This window comes from Trachypithecus francoisi, unplaced genomic scaffold (assembly GCF_009764315.1).
Source record: "Trachypithecus francoisi isolate TF-2019V2 unplaced genomic scaffold, Tfra_2.0 Contig00089, whole genome shotgun sequence".
NCBI classification, from domain to species: Eukaryota; Metazoa; Chordata; class Mammalia; order Primates; family Cercopithecidae; genus Trachypithecus; species Trachypithecus francoisi.
The window spans coordinates 346,791-371,260 of record NW_022680470.1 but is presented as its reverse complement, the minus strand read 5'-3'; the positions used below and the strand labels follow the sequence as shown (position 1 = coordinate 371,260).

At 46.6% G+C, this 24,470-nt stretch overlaps 1 protein-coding gene across 1 annotated transcript in view; it reads left to right on the top strand.

The window, feature by feature from the left end:
• The window catches only part of NIPA1 (NIPA magnesium transporter 1), a 29,672-nt gene that overhangs the window by 490 nt on the left and 4,712 nt on the right, over window positions 1–24,470 (top strand). Inside the window, exons 2-4 of the mRNA XM_033226125.1 lie at window positions 12,823–12,870; window positions 14,221–14,311; window positions 24,184–24,344. Coding sequence (XP_033082016.1) covers window positions 12,823–12,870; window positions 14,221–14,311; window positions 24,184–24,344 — 300 coding nt within the window. The remainder of the gene's footprint in view (window positions 1–12,822; window positions 12,871–14,220; window positions 14,312–24,183; window positions 24,345–24,470) is intronic.

The window sequence follows — 24,470 nt, the reverse complement described above, 5'->3', positions numbered from 1 at the left end:
GCGCGCTTCGCCGGCTGACTTTCTCTCTCGGTCCAGGCCCTCCCCGCGCCGCCCCGCAGCCCTCGCCTTGCCCGCAGCCTGCGGCCGGGAGCCTCCTGCGGACGCGGTCCTGGGGCGCTGGAGCCCGGCGCCCGCCTGGAAGCGCCGCTTCAGCCGACGTGCGCCCCGCTCCTAGGATGCGCTCGGGGGAGCGAGACCTGGGATTTCCAGTCCCCCGCAGGGGCTTCGCGGGTGCAGAAGGAAGACCCGGGCGGGCTCTCAGAGCTGTGTGTTCCTGGGGTGCTTGACGGAGCCCGTTGCGGCTTAGACCTGCACCGAATGAATGTAAGTGATCTTCAGTGTGGAGAACGCACGCGGCAGATCCAAAACCAAGCCCCTGCCGAGCCACGGCCACCTCCCAGGTGGATCCCTGCAGCCCCGCACTCCGTCGTGCAATGCGGGGCCGAGCTCTCTGCCGGTATCCTTTGTGCTGGGAGGCCCCGGAGGGGACGGTTTTGCCAATGCAGGATGTGGCAGGCTGTGAAACCGTCCGTTTCCATTGCTTCCAGAGGGACTGAGAAAGTCTTGTGGTTCTTGGCGTATTCTCAGAAGAAGAATATTAAGAGCTCCCTGGGAAGGATGTGGCCGCCTAGTCATGGGTTGTGAGAAAAAGTGAACTCATTTAATAGATTACATTCCGGAAGGCAGGTGAAACTTTCTCTGAGCGAGCCAGTCGTGGCTTCAGAGAAGACATAAAGGGCCCGACAGTCTCAAATGAAAATATAAAATCATGGATAGTGTAAGGAATTCAGCTTTGAAGTGAAAGCATAGCGGTCTTCCCATAAAATTTCATTAAATAGAATTAAATAAAACCAAGTATGATTTCCCAAGGATACAGATGTGTCTCTCTCTAAGGCACACAGTTGCACACACACCGCAGCCACACTTCAGGGAGCACCTGTCTGTGCCCCAGAACTGGGTGAGATGGTCAACACGCGAGACCTTCTTAATAGGATGGCCTGAGAAAGCACCTCACCATCCCAGTCCACGGCCCTAGCGTGAGCATGAGGGAAACAGCGCACAAACCGGAGCAGAAGAACATCTTGCGGCCGGGCGCAGTGGCTCACGCCTGTGATCCCAGCACTTTCCGAGGCCGAGGCCGGCGGCTCACAAGGTCAGGAGATGGAGAGCATCCTGGCTAAGATTACGAAACCCCGTCTCTACTAAAAATACAAAAAATTAGCTCGGTGTGGTGGCACGCACCTGTAGTACCAGCTCCTCGAGACGCTGAGGCAGGAGAATCATTTGAACCCAGGAGACAGAGGTTATAGTGAGCCGAGATCGCACCACTGCACTCAGCCTGGGCGACAGAGCAAGACTCCATCTCAAAAAAAAAAAAAAAAAAAAAAAAAAACCATTTTGCAGGACACCTGACCAGTCCTCTGTGAAGGTCATGGAATCTGAAAGCGCATCACAACCAGGAGAAGCCTAAGAACACGTGAACACCAATGTAAGACATGATAGAAAAACGAAGGAAAGCTGAATACAGGCTTTAGTTTTCTAAAAAATTGAGTAAAACTGTATTGTTTCAACCCAGCCCATGTGGCTCAAAGGAATTGGTGAATAGGAAAATAAACAACAGATCAGCTTTTTAAAAAAGACATGATAGACTGGGAGCAGTGATTCTTAATGAAAAATCCAAAGCACAAAACATATATTAACACACTGGTAAGGTATTGAGAGTGATAACACCACCTATCAGATGTTCTAAGAAATCTGTATCCTAAAAATCTGAAAAATGGCTCACGCCTGAAATCCCAGCATTTTGGGAGGCCGAGGTGGGCGGATCGTCACGAGTACAGGAGATCGAGACCGTCCTGGCTAACACGGTGAAACCCCGTCTCTGCTAAAAATACAAAAATTTAGCTGGGCGTCGTGGCGGACACCTGTAGTCCCAGCTACACGGGAGGCTGAGGCAGGAGAATGGCGTGAACCCGGAGGCGGAGCTTGCAGTGAGCCGAGATCGCGCCACTGCGCTCCAGCCTGGGCTGCAGAGTGAGACTCTGTCTCAAAAAAAAAAAAAAAAAAAAAAAAAATCCTAGTGTGGTGGTGCACCTGTAGTCTCAGCTGCTGGGGAGGCTGAGATAGGAGGATGGTTTGAACCTAGGAGGTTGAGGCTGCAGGGAGCCTGCTGGGAGACAGAGTGAGACTCTGTCTCAAAAAAAAATAAATAAATAAAATGATGTAATAGACACTGGGGACTACTAGACGGGGAGGGTAGAAGACTGGGGTTGAGGGTTGAAAAATTACCTGTTGGGTACTGTGTCCACTGTTTGGGTGATGAGTTCACTAGAAGCCCACACCCCAGCATTGCACAATATACCCAAAGAACAAACCTGCACATGACCCCCCGAAGCTCCTCAATGCCAGCAATAACAACAAATCATCATTCCTGGCCAATTTTGCTTTATCTATACCCCAGTGCCAACCCCACCCACACCCCTGTAGGATTTGTTTTGAAATAGATCCCAAGCAAATTACCATTTCATCTGCATATTTCAATGAGTATTTCTTTGTTAAACATAACACCTTTATTGCACCAAAAAATTAAGAATAATTTTTTAATGTTCTCACATATCTGGTTAGTGTTTAAATTTCTGTGATTATCTTAGAAGTTTTGCCCAGTTCCTCTTTTAGAATCAGGATGCAGTTAAGACCTACATGTTGGGTGGTACAGCTCTTAATCATGTAATTTTAAAAATGAGGCAGCCAGGCAAGGTGGCTCAAGCCTGTAATCCCAGCACTTTGGGAGGCCGAGACAGGCGGATCACGAGGTCAGGAGATTGAGACCATCCTGGCTAACACGGTGAAACCCCGTCTCTACTAAAAATACAAAAAAAAAACTAGCCGGGTGAGGTGGCGGGCGCCTGTAGTCACAGCTACTCGGGAGGCTGAGGCAGGAGAATGGCGTAAACCTGGGAGGCGGAGCTTGCAGTGAGCTGAGATCCGGCCACTGCACTCCAGTCCCGGTGACAGAGCGAGACTCCGCCTCAAAAAAAAAAAAAATGAGGCAGCTAGCTGGGCGTGGTGGCTCAGGCCTATAATCCCAATACTTTGGGAGGCTGAGGTGGGTGGATCACCTGAGGTCAGGAGTTCGAGACCAGCCTGACCAACATGGTGAAACCCTGTCTCTACTAAAAATACAAAATTAGCCAGGTATGATGTCGCATGCCTGTAATCCCAGCTATTCGGGAGGCTGAAGCAGGAGAATCACTTGAACCTGGGAGGCAGAGGTTACAGGGAATGGAGATCACGCCACTGCACTCCAGCTTGGGTGACGAATTAAACTCCAGCTCAAAAAAGAAAAAGAGGCAGCATGCCCTGAGCCCACCCCAGGTGTGCCAGTTTATGTCCTGTGGTTGTGTTCACTCTATTGTGAGCTTGTCCCCCCGTTAGATGTTCTTTGCAAACATATTCAGGGCTGCATGAATGTTTTTGTTCCACTTTTACAGGGCATTGACATTTCCAGTTCCTTACCGTCCACATGACTGACAGCTCATTATCCTAGATTTTTCTGTTCACATCAGCAGAGCACAGTAGTACAGGTGTAATACCTGACATCTACCTGTCATGTATCAAGGAGTCTGCTAGGTTGGCTTCTGAGCCCTCAGGGGCGTGGGGGCAGCGTTGGTGCCTGTGGTGGGGGAAAGGATGAGAGAAATTGCCTCTAGTTAAGGCAGAGAGGAAGAGGGGGGCTCTGTAGGGGCAGATACCATGTCTAGTGACTTTTTTTTTTTTTTTGGAGAGACAGTCTTGCTCTGTCATCCAGGCTGGAATGAAATGGCATGATCTCGGCTCACTGCAGCCTCCACCTCCTGGGTTCAAGCAATTCTCTTGCCTCAGCCTCCCAAGTAGCTGGGACTACAGGCGCCTGCCACCATGCCTGGCTAATTTTTGTATTTTTAATAGAGACGGAGTTTCACTATATTGGCCAGGCTGGTCTCGAACTCTTGACCTTGTGATCCACCTACCTCGGCCTCCCAAAGTGCTGGGATTACAGGCGTGAGTCACCGCGCCCGGCTGTGACTTTTTATGTCTTTATATTCACTGAGGACTGTGTACACTGATGATTCTCAGTAAATATTTGATAGATGGAACAAATAAATAGAATACAGATACTGCACTGAGCTTCCCTGGAGGGAGGATGGAGAGGAAGAAGCATGTGTTAATATGTGCTGTACTCTTAATTTCCATTTGAAACAGGGAATGACATCTCCATAGAAACTGCAAGAAGCTTTATTACAGTGGTTAGTTGTATTAGGGTCAGGATTGTGTGGGCTAACCCAGAAATTGAACTTTTTAAATTAAAAAAATTAAGAGCCGGGGATGGTGGCTCATGCCTGTAATCCTAGCACTTTGGGAGCCCGAGGCGGGCAGATCATGAGGTCAGGAGTTCGAGACCAGCCTGACCAACATGGTGAAATCCCGTCTTTACTAAAAATACAAAAATTAGCCAAGCGTGGTGGTGCACGCCTGTAATCACAGCTACTTGGGAGGCTGAGGCAGGAGAATCACTTGAACCCGGGAGGCGGAGATTGTGGTTAGCCAAGATCCTGCCACTGCACTCCAGGTTGGGTGACAGAGCAAGAGTCCATCAAAAAAAAAAAATTAAACCACTTTATTGGGGTGTGATTAACATAAAAAGCTGTGCATCTTTAATGTACACACCTCCATGAGTGCAGGGATAAATGTGCTACCTGTGAAATCCTCACCACCAAGAAATTTAACTGTTTTTTTTGTTCTGTTTTGTTTTGTTTTTGAGACGGAGTCTGGCTCTGTCGCCCAAGCTGGAGTGCAGTGGCCGGATCTCAGCTCACTGCAAGCTCCACCTCCCAGGTTCACGCCATTCTCCTGCCTCAGCCTCCCGAGTAGCTGGGACTACAGGTGCCCGCCACCTCGCCCGGCTAGTTTTTGTATTTTTTTTTAGTAGAGACGGGGTTTCACCGTGTTAGTCAGGATGGTCTCGATCTCCTGACCTCGTGATCCGCCCGTCTAGGCCTCCCAAAGTGCTGGGAAGAAATTTAACTGTTATTTATCAACCATTTCTTTTTTAAGTATTGGGATATAATTACATAGAATAAGCTGCATAGATAATAAAGGTACAGTCTGATGAGTTTTGACAAATGAATATGCCTGTGTAACCAACAGCCCAGTGAAGAAATTGATCGTTGCTGCCACCCTAAAAAGTTCCTTGGGGCCCTATCCCCCACACCAAGGTGCCTTCTCTTCTGGTACCCATCTGCATAGGTTGAATTAATTTTGCCTGTTCCCATGCTTCATATACATGGAATCATATAGTATGTATTCTCTTATGTCCGCTTTTTTTGCTGGGCATAGTTTCAAGGTTCTTCAGGATGTGGGTATCAGTCATACGTTCTTATTATTGCTGAGGACTGTTGTGTTGTTTGAGTACACCAGTTTGCATATCTGTTCTCCTGTTGGTGTACTTCTTTTAGGGGGTGGGTGGTGACGGAGTCTTGTTCTGTTGCCCATGCTGGAGTTCAGTGGCGCGACCTTGGCTCACTGTAACCTCTGCCTACCGGGTTCAAGCGAGCCTCCTACTTCAGCCTCTCGAGTAGCTGGGATTATAGGCAGCCGCCACCATGCCTGGCTAAGTTTTGTGTTTTTAGTAGAGATGGGGTTTCACCATGTTGGCCAGGCTGGTCTCAAACTCCTGACCTCAGGAGACCCACCCACCTTGGCCTTCCAAAGTGTTGGGATTATAGGCGTAAGCTACCATGCCTTGCTGGGTTCTGCCTTATTATTGACTGGTAAGAGTGTGTGTGTGTGTGTGTGTGTGTGTGTGTGTGTGTGTATATCCACACATAAACACATATATACATATACATTAATACATATAGATATGTTATATATCTATAATCTGGATACAAGTTTTTTTAGATATAGGGATTGCAAATATTTTCTTTGTGGCTTGCCTTTTCATTTCTTTTTTTTTTTTGAGACGGAATCTCGCTCTGTCGCCCAGGCTGGAGTGCAGTGGCCGGATCTCAGCTCCACTGCAAGCTCCGCCTCCCGGGTTCACGCCATTCTCCTGCCTCAGCCTCACGAGTAGCTGGGACTACAGGCGCCCGCCACCTCGCCCGGCTAGTTTTTTTGTATTTTTTAGTAGAGACGGGGTTTCACCGTGTTAGCCAGGATGGTCTCAATCTCCTGACCTTGTGATCCGCCCGTCTCGGCCTCCCAAAGTGCTGGGATTACAGGCTTGAGCCACCGCGCCCGGCCGCCTTTTCATTTCTTAAAAGTGCCTTTTTCTTTTTTTGAGACAGAGTCTCACTCTGTTGCCCAGACTGCAGTGCAGTGGCACGATCTCGGCTCACTGCAACTTCCGCCCCCCTGTTTCAAGCTATTCTCCTGCTTCAGCCTCCTGAGTAGCTGAAATTACAGGCGCCTGCTACCGGGCCCAGCTAATTTTTGTATTTTTAGTAATTTTGTATTTTTAGTAGAAGACAGGGTTTCACCATCTTGGCCAGGCTGGTCTTGAACTCCTGACGTCGTGATCCACCCGCCCCAGCCTCCCAAAGTGATGGGATGATAGGCGTGAGCCACTGCATCTGGTCTAAAAGTTGGTTTTGAAGAGCAGGAATGTTTAATTTTGTTGAAGTCTAATTTATCTGTTTTTTTCCTATGTGGTTGGCGCTTTTGATCTCTGCCTGAGAAATCTTTGTCTCTCCTCAGGTCACAATGGCATCCTCTTGTGTGTTCTTCAAGCTTCACAGCTTTAGTGTTTACCGTTAGGTCCGTAAGCTACCTTGAGCTACAGGATGGTCTGAGGCATGAGTTAAACTTCAGTGTTTTCTCTACAATATCCAGTTGGTCTAGCACCATTTGTTGAGGAGACTTTTCCCATTGAATTGTACTGGTGCTTCATTCAGTCTGTGATCTGGCGGTACATGTATAGATCGATATCTGAACTCTATTCCGTTGCATTTGTCTATCCTTATGCCAGTACCATACTGTCTTGATTATATAGTTTTATAGTAAATCTTTTGTTTGTTTGTTTGTTTTGTTTTTGAGACGGAGTCTCGCTCTGTCGCCAGGGCTGGAGGGCAGTGGCGTGATCTCGGCTCACTGCAAGCTCCGCCTCCCGGGTTTACGCCATTCTCCTGCCTCAGCCTCTTGAGTAGCTGGGACTACAGGCGCCCGCCACCTCGCCTGGCTAATTTTTTGTATTTTTAGTAGAGAGAGGGTTTTACCATGTTAGCCAGGATGGTCTCAATCTCCTGACCTTGTGATCCGCCTGCCTCAGCCTCCCAAAGTGCTGGGATTACAGGCGTGAGCCACCGCACCCAGCCTATATTAAATCTTAAAATTAGATAGTATATGTCATAAAACTTTATTTTTTTCCATAATTGCCAAACTCTTAGGAAAAATAAGTTCTGCATATCTAATAACCAACAGGCAAAAAACTTCAAATATTAAATCCATGAGTAAGTTGGTGCACAGCAGTGCTCACATTCACTGCAGTTAATGCCTTCATGTGGTTGTGCTGGTGTCAGGAAATAATATTTATTTATTCTTAGTCCTTCTTAGAGAACTCTGTAGGGCCGGGCACGGTGGCTAATGCCTGTAATCCCAGCACTTTGGGAGCCCAAGGTGAGTGGATCATGAGGTCAGGACTTCAAGACCAGCCTGACCAATATGGTGAAACCCCTACTAAAAATACAAAAATTAGCTGGGCATGGTGGTGCAGCCTGTAATCCCAGCTACTCAGGAGGCTGAGGCAGGAGAACTGCTTGAACCCGGAAGTCGGAGGTTGCAATGAGCCGAGATCACGCCATTGCACTCCAGCCTGGGCAAGACAGTGAGACTCCATCTCAAAAAAAGAAAAAAGAAAAAAAGAGAACTCTGTAAAAACTATGTAACATCTTTTTTATACATTTTTGAAGTCCAGGCATTAATTTACAAAGAACTACTGGTCCACTCTTGCTTGGCTTTTATCACCTACTTCTGTTGTTGCTGTTAGGAGCACACATAAGTGGAAGCAATTCTTTTTGTGGAATAATTAGAAGGTAAGTACATCGGATGCTCATCTATGTTTTTACGCTGGACAGCTGTCTTTAAGGACATTTCTGACACATCTATAACTAAATGGAAGGTCTTAAGGCCACATGCCCCTGGTTGGACAGCATCACTGTCAGTTGATACTGTCATCCTGACAAGGCTCTTTAGTGTTTACACAAACACTTCTTTGTCTTATAGTTTAGCTGTTATAAACAGCTATGCAACTGTCAGCACTCAGGGTTTCCAGTGAGAGGAAAACCAATGGACCGTAGTGATCATGCCCTCTGCAGCCCACACCTAGGAGTGGGGGAGGAGGCGTGTGTGTGGCAAGACAAACAGCATCCTCTGCATCCTTCAGTGCTGCAGCTCCCTGTTCTTGCTGAGGCCGCAGGACCTGAAGATTAATAGAGGACGGTCATCAGCTGGGAAGAGGAGAAGCTTGGGCATAGATACCTACTGAGAGTGCTGGAAAATGAGCTTTCAGAACAGCAGTGCTTAGGGGCAGCAATGCTTAGGGTGAAACTGAAGAAACCCAGTTGTTTTAGATATCCTAACAGACATCTATATATGGCGGGGGCCAAGGGCTAATATGGAATGCGGGCTCCTAGGAGCTCCTGGCTGAAGAAGGAGGAGGGAAAATGGAGCAGCCAGCTCAGTGAGGAAGCTGGGCACATGGCCATGCACTTCCTTCAGGGCAGAGCAGAGGGGACACTCCTGGACTGATGTTCTCGGATACCATGTGCAGGACCTTCACTTTTGTTTGTGGCTAGGGGTGTGGGGTAGGTACCTGGATGGAGAAAAACCTGACTTGCTTAATGTCTGTGGATGCAGAAAAATTTTGCCTAATACTGGTTTAAAAGGTGAGGGTGACCTAAACACCTTTTGATTTGTGCAAATCTAAATTCTTGCTGGAGAGTACAAGTTGTAGGGCGTGCAATGCTTGGAACTGAACTGGACCCTTTGGGGAAAAATCAAAAGCCATTTTGTTCACTTTACCATTCCTGTGTACCTGGTATCCCAGGTTCCTCTCCATTTTGTGACTCTTGACATTTTATAAACGGCCAAAAGCATATACTATGCGATGATCAGTGTTGGGATAACCATAGCACTGAAAGAGGGAGCCTGTGGGCCTCATTGCACTGGTCACTGTCATCTGTGGACCAACTTTCACTGCAGGAAGGTCACACAGTCCAGCTGCTGTAGCAGGAATCCCATGACTTCACAAAAACTCCTGACCAAACTGTGTTGACTACAATAAAAGGACAGGTGGGCGCAGTGGCCCATGCCTGTAATCCCAGCTACTTGGGAGGCTGAGGCAGGAGAATCACTTGAACCTGGGAGGTGGAGGTTGCAGTGAACTGAGAGACCATGCCACTGCACCCTAGCCTGGGCAACAGAGTGAGACCCTGTATCAAAAAGAAAAAAAAAAAAAATCTAAAAACCCAAAAAAAAATCAAAAGTTGGTTCTTTGAAAAGAACAATGAAATTGACAAACCTTTAGCTAGACCAAGCAAAAAAAAAGAATCAAATGACTAAAATCAGGAATGAGAAAGGAGATATTTTCTGTATGCCCTTAGGATAATTTCCACAGAGTTTAAATTCACTTTTTTTTTTTTGAGATGGCGTCTCACTCTGTTGCCCAAGCTGGAGTGCAGTGCGCAATCTTGGCTCACTGCAAGCTCTGCCTCCTGGGTTCATGCCATTCTCCTCCCTCAGCCTCTGGAGTAGCTGGGACCACAGGCACCCACCACTACGCCCAGCTAAATTTTTTTGTGTTTTTTTCAGTAGAGATGGGGTTTCACTGTGTTAGCCAGGTTAGTCTTGATCTGCTGACTTTGTGATCCACCCACCTTGGCCTCCCAAAGTGCTGGGATTACAGGCGTGAACCACCGCACCCAGCCCACTTTTTAAAGTACTGTATTTATTAGTTATGGTGGTTTTGTTGGGAAACTGGTCCACAGACTTTTCACACCAGTATTCTGGATCTGATAACCTTTCACTCAAGTATTCGGCATGCATTTTGGGATAGCCACTTTGATGAGCACATTTAGAAATCTAACATTGATTCTGTATTAATAGCTGACTCTCCTGCAGTGCCCACCATGGGACATTCTTAAGCTACGCTAAACTTTCTGCTTCATAGGACACCCTGGGTCCTATTTGTATGAGATACACTGAGGGACGCAGGACAGGAGCCCCAGTGGTGCCAGGCTCTCCTCTCCAGTGGAGCCTGGCAGCAGAGGCAGAGCATGGCTCGGCTGGGAGACAGCTGCAGCAGGCAGGGGGCACAACTGATGCTGGTGACTTTGACCACTTGGCTTAGCCAGTGTCCACCAGGCTTTTCTGTAAAGATAACTTTTTGTTTGTAATTAATAAGAAAAACCTGTAGAGGTGACTCAGTGAATTTTCATTAACTTATTTTAGTATCTATTGATAATTCTGCCTAAATCAGTTTTTACTGTGATGTGATCAAATTGCAATATTCTTTTTTTGTTTTTTGAGACAGGGTCTCACTCTGTCACCCAGGCTGGAATGAAGTGGCGTGATCATGGCTCACTGCAGCCTCATCCTCCTGGGCTCAAGCGATTCTCCTGTCTCAGCCTGCTGAGTAGCTGGGACCACAGGCATGCACTACCACACCCAGCTAATTTTAAATTTTTTTGGTAGAGATAGAGTCTTGCTGTGTTGCTCAGGCTGACCTTGAACTCCTAGGCTCAAGTGATGGTCCAGCCTCAGCCTCCCAAAATACGGGGATTACAGGTTTCAGCCCCTGGGCCTAGCCCCATTTCATTTTGAAAGTACTTTTTGTAATGCCTATAGCTCTGCTGCTCCATTAAGCAGGCTAGCAGGCTGTGTGTCTTATACCAAATTGTGGTTTTACTACTGAGAATAAAAACAATTAGAATTAGTTACTGTGGCTGGGCTCGGTGATTCACACCTGTAATCACAGCACTTTGGGAGGCCGAGGTGGGCGGATTGCTTGAGGCCAGGAATTGAAGATCAGCCTGGCCAATATAGCAAAACCCCGTCTCTACTAAAAATACAAAAATTAGCCACACGTGGTGGCGCACACATGTAATCCCAGCTACTTGGGAGGCTGAAGCATGAGAATTGCCTGAACCTAGGAGGCAGAGGTTGTAGTGAGCCTAGATCATGCTACTGCACTCCAGCCTGGGCGACAGAGTGAGACTCCATCTCAAAAAAAAAGGAAAAAGAAAAAAGAATTCATTACTGTAATCTGCAGTTAACAAAAAGTCTCTTCAAAAAATACTCAGCAGGCCAGACGTGGTACACACCTGTAATCACAGCACTTTGGGAGGCTGAGGTAGTTGGATCGCCTGAGGTCAGGAGTTCGAGACCAGCCTGACCAATTTGGTGAAACTCTGTCTCTACTAAAAATACAAAAATTAGCCAGATGTGGTGGCACGATTCTGTAGTCCCAGCTACTCGGGGGGCTGAGACAGGAGAATTGTTTGAACCCGGGCAGCGGAGGTTTCAGTGAGTCAACATCATACCAGTGTACTCCAGCCTGGGTGACACAGTGAGACTCCATCTCAAAAAAAAAAAAAAAAGTGCTTAGCATTTTGCCATATATGAAGGACAAACGTGTCTCAAAGGTTGGGAGACCTCTCACCATAGACGCCTGTTGAGAGGCAGGGGGAGGGAGGAAGGTGCTGGGGCTCTGCCTCCCCTGCGTGGGACGGGTGGGGTAACCTGAGAGGATGCTGGGCAAGTCTCAGGTCAAGTGTCAGAGCATCAGGTGAGTGTAAGGATGTGGTACCTGCATGGCTGAAAGAAAAGTCATATCCGAAGAGTTATAAATAATGAAAATTGAGTAAATTGTTTAAGCAGGAAGTCATTAAACCCTATGATAATAAAATTCTTATATAAATGGGCTACAGTAAATGCATGAGAGAGTTGGACTGTAAAGACTCAAATCCTTTTGAGATAAAAATAAAACTCCATCGAAGGAATATCTGTCTTTGTGGTAGCTTGTTGGGTGAAAGAAAACTGATGTATAAAGATTTCATTTCCTTATTTGGGTCAGCTTGTGTTGGTTGCAAAAAATATCTTGACTTTGCCACTTTCAGTGGTCTCTAATGCTGCTATTTATAAAGGAAAGATTCTCTTTAGGGTGAATAAACAGTATGACACTCATTTCTTTTCTTTTCTTTTCTTTTCTTTTTTTTGAGATGGAGTCTCACTCTGTCACCCAGGCTGGAGTGCAGTGGCACAATCTTGGCTCACTGCAAGCTCTGCCTCCTGGGTTCCCGCCATTCTCCTGCCTCAGCCTCCCCATTAGCTGGGACCACAGGCGCCCGCCACCACGGCTGGCTAATTTTTTTTTTTTTTTTTTTTTTTTTTTGAGGCGGAGTCTCGCTCTGTCGCCCGGGCTGGAATGCAGTGGCCGGATCTCAGCTCACTGCAAGCTCCGCCTCCCGGGTTCACGCCATTCTCCTGCCTCAGCCTCCCAAGTAGCTGGGACTACAGGCGCCCGCCATCTCGCCCGGCTAGTTTTTTGTATTTTTAGTAGAGACGGGGTTTCACTGTGTTAGCCAGGATGGTCTCGATCTCCTGACCTCGTGATCCGCCTGCCTTGGCCTCCCAAAGTGCTGGGAATAGAGGCGTGAGCCACTGCGCCCAGCCCATTCTTTTCAATTTTAGTTTTCATGTCAAAAGTTTCTCGCTTGTAAACCTCTTCCTGACATACGTAGCTTGTAAACCCACTTTCCTGACATTTTTTATCTCCTTCTTTTATAGGTACTTCCTATTTAACAGACATTGTGTGGTGGGCTGGCACAATCGCAAGTAAGTAGCCTGTGTGGCGAAGTCTGGTCTTCTCCTTTCTTAGAATCCATCGCTGGTCTGGGCAGGGCTGCAGCGGCTGGGCTAGGGTGGCTCTGTTCTTTGGAAGAGGGTGTCACGTGGCCTCTCCCCGGCCCCTAAGCGTGCCTTTCAGTTCAGATGTCCCTGCCTCCCCAGGGCACTGTCCCTGCTCCCCTTCCTCCCAGGATGAGAGTGCAGAAGGACAACTTAGGAGCTGGCGTAGGCCCTGCTGCCCACGATTAGCCGTGAATTCAGTCCAGGCCGATCTGTCCTGAGCCCGAAGAAATTAAAACAGCTCCTGCTCACTCGTGTAGTTGGGCTGTCGGCATTTGGTGAAATGCCATGTTAGGCCGTCTTGTTTTTCTCAGCGCAGCTGGTTTACCAGAGAGTTTCATGACTCAAAGGTCATGTGCTATAATGTAAAGATAAATAATATTATTAGAGTTCAGAACTCTAAAGGTATTATAAAGGACAACTGTCTTTGAAATTCAGAAACATTGTGTTTGGCCAGCAGGCATGGTGGCTCACGCCTGTAATCCCAGCACTTTGGGAGGCTGAGACAGGTGGATTGTTTGAGCCCAGGATTCGAGATCAGCCTGGGAAACGTGGCAAAACCCTGTCTGTACAAAAACAAAAATTAGCTGGGCATAGTGGTATGTGCCTGTTTCACAGCTATTTGGAGGCTGAGGTGGGAGGATTGCTTGAGCCTGGGAGGTGGAGGCTGCAGTGAGCCAAGATCACGCCAGTGCACTCCAGCCTGGGTGACAGAGCAAGACTCTGTCTCAAAAGAAAAAAAAGAAACATCATATACTTTGTGCATTTGTCTTTTAATGCGACATTGCGTGGCAATACCAATTCTGTTCCTGGAAGGGCTCCTCTAAGCTCTGTCCGGGCGATGTCCCGCTGCAGTCTGTGCGGCAGTGCTGTATCCTCTTGCTCTGCCCGTGGCCTGTCACCGTGGCCAGCTACCTATGCCGAAGTAGGCCCCAGGCCACTAGAGGGTGCCCAGGAAGTTCTGCCTGATTTGTGTGAAAACAAGGATGGGTTAGGAGAGTGGAGATATGCCCAGTGCCACGCCCATTTCAGTCACGGCTGGTCAGGTTCGGCATTTTCCACGGAGAGCTGAACCGACTCACCCGACTGACGGGACCAGGGAAGGTGTGGGGCCTGACCTCTGACCCGTGACCCCTTAAATGTGCAGATGACACGATTCTTCACAAGTGATGGGAATGAAGTAGCCCTTTCAGAGCAGAGCCTTGCAACATTCGCCTCTGCCCAGTGCTGAACGAGAGCTCTGTCATTGCAAGCGTGTCCTTGTGGTTTTCTTGACAGTGGCTGTTGGCCAGATTGGAAACTTCCTGGCTTACACGGCGGTCCCCACGGTCCTGGTCACCCCCCTGGGCGCCCTCGGAGTGCCGTTCGGGTGAGAGCCAAGATTTTGTTTGGTGTTTAATGGGTAGTGTAGATATAACAACGTTTCATTTTAAATGTTTTTGTTAAAGTAATAAGAGCAAAGTTGTAACAGCAGGTAGATCTTCAGGCCAGGCAGAGGGACTCACGCCTGTAATCCCAGCCCTTGGGGAGGCCAAGGAGGGTGAGTTACTTGAGGTCAGGAGTTTGAGACCAACCTGGCCAACATGGCGAAACCCTGTCTCTACTGAAAATACAAAAAATTAGCCGGGCATGGTGGCGACCACCCATAGTCCCAGCTACTCGGGAGGGCGAGGCACAAGAATTGCTTGAACCTGGGGGGCAGAGGTGGCAGTGAGTTGAGATGGCACTTTAGCACTCAAGCCTGGGAGACAGAGCGAGACTCTGCCTTACAAAAAAGAGAGAGAAGATAGATCTTCGGTATTCTACTCTGTATTGTTTAATTTTATCCCTTCCAATATAGTTCTGGGTATTATTAACCCTTTTCTTAGACATTTAGTATATTTGAAATTCTCACTCATTCGTGCATATCAGTGAATCTGCTGCTCTCATGCTTCTGGCCGTTGTCCTGGAGGACATCTTAGAGACTAGAGAGTCTTCTGACACCTTGCACGTTATTCTGAGAACTCATTAAGCAAAATGAGTCACTTGGTGTTTTATTGGGGTGCTTAGCATTCCTTGCTGGATGCCGGCCAGTCCCCACCTCAGCCCAGGTTCAGAGGTTGGGATGAATAACACATGGTCCCAGTGGGTGTGAAATAGGGTTTATGACTGACGCAGTCAACAGCACGTGGAGTTTCTTAGGAGAACGGCCCGGGTTTGGTTCTCAGGGACATAAGAGGGAGGGGGGACCTGTGGGTTTTTATTGTTGGGGGTGGGGTGGACTGAGGGTGGTTTGCATGCGTAGGCCGGGCTGGCATGGGCTGTAGTTTTTGCCCATGCCCAGTGACCGAGGACTCGGGACTGAGGACTCTAGGAACCCAGGGTGTGTGCAGGCTCTTTTTTAAGATTTTAATTTAATTTTTTTATTATTAAATTTTAAAAATTTTATTTCTCCATTTTAAATCATCCTTTTAATTGACACACGTGAGTAGGCTTCCTCTCAGATTGCCCGAATGTAGGGCAAAGGGGAAAGGGCGGGGAATGGGAACTTGAGGGCTGCAAGCTATCAAACATTGCGACTAGAGTCTCTATTTCCTTACTGCAAAAATGATTTATGAGATACTTATTAAATAACATATATCCTCGTGTGAACCTGTGTATATTCTGATTTGTCTTTGAAGAAATCATTATAAATAGAAATAGGGTAGAAGAGAAATAAAATCCAAGTGTCTAACTCATGGATACTTTGGTTTTCTGCTGTATTCCGGACAGACGCCCAATTCCTTGCAGAGAAGTGTGTCCATGACGGATGTATTGAAGTTCACACCTTAGAGTCCCTCAGGCATTGAGGTTCTGTGACCTAAATACCATGTTTCTCACATGTGACGCTTGGAGAGAGTGTGGGGGGCACATTTTTCTCGAGAATACATACGCTGCTATCGTGTGGCTTGGCGTCACTTTGCGTTTTGGATGGCTCTGAGGCGCTGGGAGGGCAAGAGTGTTCTCACTTTGGGAATCACTCCTCAGCTTCTGCGACCCGTCTCCCTGAAAGATAATCAGGCAGATAAACAACCTGACCTGGTGATCTTGGCACATGGCACATTGAATGCACATATACTAAAATGCTTTGCGCAGTTAATTTCCTTAGAACTGTTCTCATGCACGTTGATGATTAAGTCACTTTGCCAGAAATGTTCGCTGCTCCACGTCTGCAGGAGGCGTTATTCCCATGTCAGATGGGATTCTGGATAAAAAGCCTGTCTTCAACTCGGAATCCCAGGAAGACCTTTTCTTTTAAACAGAATAAAACTAAACTTAATTTGGAAAAAAAAATCTAAGATGATTATCAAAGTGTACATATATGTATGTATATATGTTTTGTTTTGTTTTGTTTTGTTTTTTGAGACAGAGTCTCACTCTGTCACCCAGGCTGGAGTGCAGTGGTGCGATCTCGGCTCACTGCCAATTCTGCCTCCCGGGTTTACACCATTCTTCTGCCTCAGCCTCCTGAGTAGCTGGGACTACAGGCTCCCTCCACCACGCCTGGCTAATTTTTTGTATTTTTAGTAGAGACGGGGTTTCACCATGTTAGCCGGGATGGTCTTGATCTCCTGACCTCGTGATCTGCCCGCCGTCCTCCCAGAGTGCTGGGATTACAGGCCTGAGCCACTGCGCCCGGCCGATATGTATGTATATATGTATATTTTAAAAGCAGTTCTGTTCTTGATAATGGGATGGGGTTGCTGGAATTACATAGAAACAGAAATGAAAAGAATATGGCACTGGAAAAATAAGTCTGTGTAGCAGTGAATAGAATAGAGAGCTCCCAAATAGGTTCACTTATTTCTGTAATAGTGTAATGTATGATAAAGTAATCGTCTGCACATGCTGTGTCTAAAAAGAGCTTTAAAAAGCTTTTGGGAAATATTTTCAAATTACAGAAAGGACACAGGATTAAGAATAACCAAAGCGGCCAGGCGCAGTGACTCACGGCTGTAATCCCAACTCTTTGGGAGGCCGAGGTGGGTGGATCACGAGGTCAGGAGATCGAGACCATCCTGGCGAACACGGTGAAACCCCGTTCTACTGAAAATACAAAAAAAAAATTAGTTGGGCGTCATGGTGGGCGCCTGTAGTCCCAGCTACTAGGGAGGCTGAGGCAGAAGAATGGCGTTAACCCGGGAGGCGGCGGAGCTTGCAGTGAGCGGAGACCACTGCACTCCAGCCTGGGCGACAGAGCGAGATTCCGTCTCAAAAAAAAAAAAAAAGAATAACCAAAGCAATGCCCATCTCCCCTTACCAGACACACCTGCTGCTAAACATCTGACCCACTTGCCTCATCATATGCTGCATATGCTTGAGGGCTGCAAGCTATCAAACATTGCGATATCTTTGTATCTGGGTGTCTCAGTCTCAGCACTGTTGATGCCTGAAGCCAGGTAACTCTTTGTTGAGGGAGGCGTTCGGTGCACTGTACGGTGTTTAGCAGCATCCTGGCCTTCACCTCCCAGATGCCAGTAGCACTCAACCTCCCCAGATGTCTCCAGACATTGGCCGATGACCCCAGGGGGCAAACCACCCCTGGTCGAGAACCGCTCTTCTATATGAATGTGATGTGATTGTTTTTTCCTGGTTTTTTTTTTTTAATCCATTTTAGCATAAGTTATGATTCTTTACCCCTAAACACATCAATTAGTATTTTCTGAGACTAGAGATATTCAGATACTCTCCTAATAGCCAGAGTACAATGATCAATTTTGACAAATTCAACTTTGTTATGATACATGCATCCAGTCAGCCTCCATATTCCAGTTTTGACAATTGACCTGTTATGCCATTATTTTATATCATTATCTTTTATACCATTATTTTTCTTCTAGTACAAGATCTAGGCCATGCATGGTGTGATTCACGCCTGTAATCCCAGCACTTTGGGAGGCCAAGGCAGGTGGATCACTTGAACCCAGGGAGACCAGCCTGGCCAACATGGTAAAACCCTGTCTCTACTAAAAATACAAAAATTAACCAGGTGTGGTGACACACACCTGTAATCCCAGCTACTTGGGTGGCTGAGGCACCAGAATTGCTTGAAGCTGAGAGGCAGAGGTTGCAGTGAGTTGAGATCGAACCACTGCTCCAGCCTGGGTGACAAGGCAAAACTCTGTCCCTTCCCCCCAAAAAAAAGATAAAAAATAAAGCTCATTGAAAAAAAAAAAACTATGAACCAATTCTCTTATGAATATAGATGGAGCAATTTTGAACAAAATACTAACCAATTGGATCCAACAATATATAAAAAGGATTATACAAGTGGGATTTATCCCAGGAAGGCAAAGTAGATTTAACATTGAAAATAAATTGGTGAAATATATCACAGCAACAGTATAATCACCATGTGACCATCTCAAAAGACACACACAGATTATGTAGTAAAATTCAATACTCTTTTTTTTTTTTTTTTTTTTTTTGAGACGGAGTCTCGCTCTGTCGCCCGGACTGGAGTGCAGTGGCCGGATCTCAGCTCACTGCAAGCTCCGCCTCCCGGGTTCCCGCCATTCTCCTGCCTCAGCCTCCCCAGTAGCTGGGACTACAGGCGCCGCCACCTCGCCCGGCTAGTTTTTTGTATTTTATTTTTAGTAGAGACGGGGTTTCACAGTGTTAGCCAGGATGGTCTCGATCTCCTGACCTCGTGATCCGCCCGTCTCGGCCTCCCAAAGTGCTGGGATTACAGGCTTGAGCCACCACGCCCGGCCAATACTCTTTTATGATGAAAACTCTCAGTATGCTAGGATTAGAAAGTAACTTCCTACACTGACAAAGGGCCTCTGTGAAAGTACCCCAGCTAACATCATACTTAATGGTACGAGAGTTGATGTTTTCCCCTTAAGATCAGGAAGAAAACAAGCTGTCTACTTTCACCTCATCTATTCTTCATTGTACTAGATGTTATAGCCAAAGCAATTAGGCCAGCAAACGAATTAAAAGGCATTCATATTGGAAACAAAAAGGAAGAAGTTAATTGCCTTTATTGGCAGAAGACCTGGTTTTTTTTGTTTGTTTGTTTGTTTGTTTGTTTGTTTTTTGAGTCAGAGTCTCGCTGTGTTGCCAGGCTGGAGTTCAGTTGCGTGATCTCAGCTCACTGCAACCTCCATCTTCCGAGTTCAAGTGATTCTCCTTCCTCAGCCTCCCAAGTAGCTGAGACGACAGGTGAGCACCACCATGCCCAGCTAATCTTTGTATTTTTAGTAGAGACGGGATTTCACCATGTTGGCCAGGATGGTCTCGATCTCCTGACCTCGTGATATGTCTGCTTCGGCCTCCCAAAGTGCTGGGATTACAGGTGTGAGCCACCACACCCAGCCTTTTTTTCTTTTTCTTTTTTTAGATGGAATCTCAGTCTGTCGCCTAAGCCGGAGTGCAGTGGTGTGCTGTCAGCTCACTGCAACCTCTGCCTCCTGGGTTCAAGTGATTCTCCTGCCTCAGCCTCCCAAGGAGCTTGGATTACAGGTGCCTGCCACCACGCCCAGCTAATTTATGCATTTTTAGTAGAGATGGGGTTTTGCCACGTTGGCCAGGCTAGTCTTGAACTCCTGACTTCAGGTGACCCACCCACCTCAGCCTCCCAAAATGCTGGGATTACAGGCATGAGCCACCACGCCCAGCAGAGGACCTGATCTTGTATAGAGCGTCCTAAATAATCGACTAAGAAATTATTAGAACTAATAAGTTTAGCAAGGTTGATGGACACAAGATCAATATATAAAAATTACATCTGAGGCCGGGCGCAGTGGCTCATGCCTGTAATCCCAGCACTTTGGGAGGCTGAGACGGGCAGATCACTTGAGGTCAGGAGTTTGAGACCAGCCTGGCCAACATGGTGAAACCCCGTCTCAACCAAAATACAAAAAATATTAACCAGGCGTGGTGGCACATGCCTGTAGTCCCAGCTACTCGGGAGGCTGAGGCAGGAGAATTGCTTCAACCAGGGAGGTGTGGAGGTTTCAGTGACCCGAGATTGTGCCACTGCACTCCAGCCTGGGCGACAGAGTGAGACTCTGTCTCCAAAAAAAAAAAAAAAATTACATCTGCCAGGCGTGGTGGCTCACGCCTATAACCCCAGCACTTTGGGAGGCTGAGGTGGGTGGATCACCTGAGGTAAGGAATTTGAGATTGGCCTGACCAACGTGGTGAAACTCCACCTCTTGTAAAAATGCAAAATTAGCCAGGCATGGTGGCGCATGCCTGTAATCCCAGCCACTCAGGAGGCTGAGGCAGGAGAATTGCTTGAACCCAGGAGTCAGGGGTGCAGTGAGCTGAGATCAGGCCATTGCACTCCAGCCTGGGCAACAAGAGCGAAACTCCATCTCAAAGAAAAAAAAAAAAATTACATGTATGTACAGTAGCAGTAAGCAAACCAAAAATGAAATTAAGAAAGCAATTTAATATACAGTAGCACCAAAATCAATGAAATACTTAAATATAAATTTAACTGGCCGGGCACGGTGGCTCACGCCTGTAATCCCAGCACTTTGGGAGGCCCAGGTGGGCGGATCACAAGATCAGGAGATCGATACCATCCTGGCTAACACGGTGAAACCCCATCTCTACTAAAAATACAAAAAATTACTCAGGCATGGTAGTGGTAACCTGTAGTCCCAGCCACTTGGGAGGCTGAGGCAGGAGAATGGCGTGAACCTGGGAGGCGGAGCTGGCAATGAGCCGAGATTGTGCCACTGCACTCCAGCCTGGACGACAGAGCGAGACTCTGTCTCAAAAAATAAAAGAATAGATTTAACGAAGGAAGTACAAAACTCATACTCCAAAATCTATAAAAACCCTCTTAAAAGAAATTGAAGACTTAAGTAAATTCTCCATATTTACAGATCAGAATTAATATTCTTCAGATGGCAGTACTCCCATATTCATCTGCAGATTCAATATAATTTATATCAAACTCCTAGCTGAATTCTTTACAGAAAATGACACACTGATCATAAAATTTGTAGGATTTGGAAGGGACTCAAAATGAGAAAACAATCTTGAAATATAACAACAGTTGGAGAACTTACACTTCCCAATTTCACAACACTATGAAACTACAGTAATCAAAACAGTGTGGTCACCTGGGGAACATAGTAAAACCCCTATCTCTGTAAAAAATTAGGCATGACAGCACATACCTGTGGTCCCAGCTACTCAGGAGGCTGAGGCAGGAGGATTGCTTGAGCTTGGGAGTTGGAGGCTACAGTTAGCTGTGATCACGCCCCTATTCTCCAGCTTAGGTGGCAGAGTGAGACTCCATCTCAATACCCAAACAAACAAAAACCCAATGTGGTACTGGGATAAGGAAAGGCATGTAAATCAATAGAATATAATTGAGATTCTAGGCCAGGCGCGGTGGCTCAAGCCTGTAATCCCAGCACTTTGGGAGGCCGAGACAGGCGGATCACGACGTCAGGAGATCGAGACCATCCTGGCTAACCCGGTGAAACCCCGTCTCTACTAAAAAATACAAAAAACTAGTCAGGCGAGGTGGTGGGCGCCTGTAGTCCCGGCTACTCGGGAGGCTGAGGCAGGAGAATGGCGTGAACCCGGGAGGCGGAGCTTGCAGTGAGCTGAGATCCGGCCACTGCACTCCAGCCTGGGTGACAGAAAAAAAAAAAAAAGAATATAATTGAGATTCTAGAAACAAACGCTCACACTTACAGTCAATTGATTTTTGCTAGTGGTACCAAGACAATTTAGTGGTGGAAAGAATAGTCTTTTCAACACATGATGCTGAGCCAGGTGGATATATACCTGCAAGTGAATGAAAGTGTGCTCCTGCCTCACACCGTAGACAGACGTCAACTAAGAACAAATCAGAGACCTAGATGTAAGAGCTAAACTTGTAAAACTCTTAGAAGTAAACATAGGTATAAGTCTTTATGACCTTGGATTAGATGATGGTTTCCTAGGTATGACACTTAAAGCACAAAAGCACAAACAACAGAAGAAAAATAGATACATTGGATATCATCAAAATTAAAAATTTTTGTGCTTGAAAGGATGCCAGCAATGAATTGAAAACTCATGGAGTGGGAGAAAAAATTTCAAAGTATATGTCTGATAAGGGACTTGCAGTTAGAATATATAAAAACGTTTGCCGGGCACAGTGGCTCATGCCTGTAATCCCAGCACTTTGGGAGGCCAAGGCGGGTGGATCATGAGGTCAAGAGTTCGAGACCAACCTGGCCAACATGGTGAAACCCTCGTCTCTACTAAATACAAAAAGCCTGGCATAGTGGCACATGCCTGTAATCCAGCTACTTGGGAGGCTGAGGCAGGAGAATTGTTTGAATCCAGGAGGCGGAGGTTGCATTGAGCCGAGACTGTGCCATTGCACTCCAGCCTGGGCAAGAAGAAGGAAACTCTGTCTCAAAAAAACAAAACAAAATGAAACAAAAACTCTTACAATGCATCAGTAAAAAGTCAGATAACCCAATTAAAAATGGCACTGTCGGCCAGGTGCAGTGGCTTACGCCTATAGTCCCAGCACTTTTGGAGGCCAAGGTAGGTCAGTCACTTGAGGTCAGGAGTTTGAGACCAGCCTGGCCAACATGGTGAAACCCCATCTCTACTAACAATAAAAAAATCACCCGGGCGTGGTGGCGAGCACCTGTAATCCCAGCTACTCGGGAGGCTGAGGCAGGAGAATCGCTTGAACCCAGGAGGCAGAGGTTGCAGTGAGTTGAGATCGCACCACTGCACTCCAGCCTGGGTGACAGAGGGAGACTCTGTCTCAATAAATGAATGGATGATGAAAATGGCACTGTCCTCTGGTCTTCCACAATGGAATAAGAGATGATTTGGTCTTATGGCTCATACTTTCCACTTTGGTGCATGGGAGTCCTTTCCCACCTTGTCATAGTCCACCCAGTTCCAGGCCCACTTTTTGCCCTGTGAGCCCCCTGCGTTTCTGGCTTCTGCTTTTCTCGGCAGCTACTCAATGGAGCTTCTCCATTTAACATCTAGTCGTGTATTCGTATGTCTTTTGTTGTTTCTTTCAGTGATGACGCTTCTTTCCCCAACGACACTGTTGGGAGCTTCTTAAGAACAGGCTGTCTAGGGACAAGGATGTGAAGCGGGACAGGGGAAAAGCAGGCCGTTGAGGACCTGCAGGTGTGTCACCACCATGCTTGTATCTCTTGTTAGCTTTGTGGCCTTAGGTTCAATGCTGACCCTTTCTGAGGCTCAAGTTTCCTTATTTTTAAAATAATGTTAAAGGAAGTAATCTGGTCCATACCTGAGCCTGGTGTGCCCTCCTGGACGTTCCTGTTTTCTGACCGTCTTCAGCACAGACATGAGTGAAGTGAGAATGAACAGTCTTGTGACTTACTGAGGGCAAGTATGTTCCAATTCAGATCGTATACTGATAACTACACAGGGAAATAAGAGAAGAAACATATTAGCAGCCTGAAGATTATAGATGTTTTTGAAGAATACATTAGTAATGTGACCACTTTTTAAAAGTTTTCAGTGTTAGAGGAAATATCCACCCCTACTACTTCTACTATACTTCAATTACTGTTAGCATTTTTATTTTTTCTTTTGTTTGTGCATTTTTCACTTCTTTTGTGTTTTTATCATGCATTACTTATAATTATTTTGACAGTTTTTGTAGCCTACTTTTCCACGTAGCATAGATACTAGTATTTTTGATTGGTTCCTTTTATAAGTAAGGAAGCATTGCTTTTATTTTTGGTCAATCATAAAACTTTTTATACTCTGATATATTTTATATGTGCTGACATAGTAATATAGTGGTGTAAGTTGTGTGTACCATTACGTAGTGGTTACACATGGAATGGGTGTGAAAATCCTGGCCAGGCATGGTGACTCACAGCTATGATTCTAGCAGTTTGGGAGGCCAAGGCAAGAGGATTGTTCGAGCGCAGGAGTTTGAGACTTGCCTGGGCAATGTAGTGAGACCCAGTCTCTACACAAAAGTTTTAAAAAATTAGCTGGGTGTGGGGCATGCAGCTGTAGTCCCAGCTACTCCAGTGGCTGAGGCAGGAGGATCACTTGAGCCCAGGAGTTGAAGCTTGTGGTGAGCTATGATTGCACACTGCACTCTAGCCTGGGCAACAGAGTGAGAGGTGGTCTCTTAAAGGGAAAAAAAGAAGAAAAAGAAAATGGTTTTTCTAGATAAAATATCTGCTGTTAGAAGAAAGGTCAGGTAATTTGGTTTAACCTTGAATGATTTCTCTTTTTTCAATAAAGGTCCATTTTAGCTTCCTATCTCCTGAAGGAAAAGCTCAACATCTTGGGCAAGTTGGGGTGCCTGCTAAGCTGTGCAGGCTCTGTTGTGCTCATTATCCACTCCCCAAAGTCTGAGAGTGTGACAACTCAGGCTGAACTGGAGGAGAAGCTGACCAACCCAGGTAATTCCTTTCTAGCAGCACTGCCAAGAAAGTTTGCACTAGGAGTCCCAACATCTTCAAATTGGACACTTCCTGGCAGGGCAGAGGAACCATGTGTCCACTCTGATCTGTTACTGTAGATCTGCA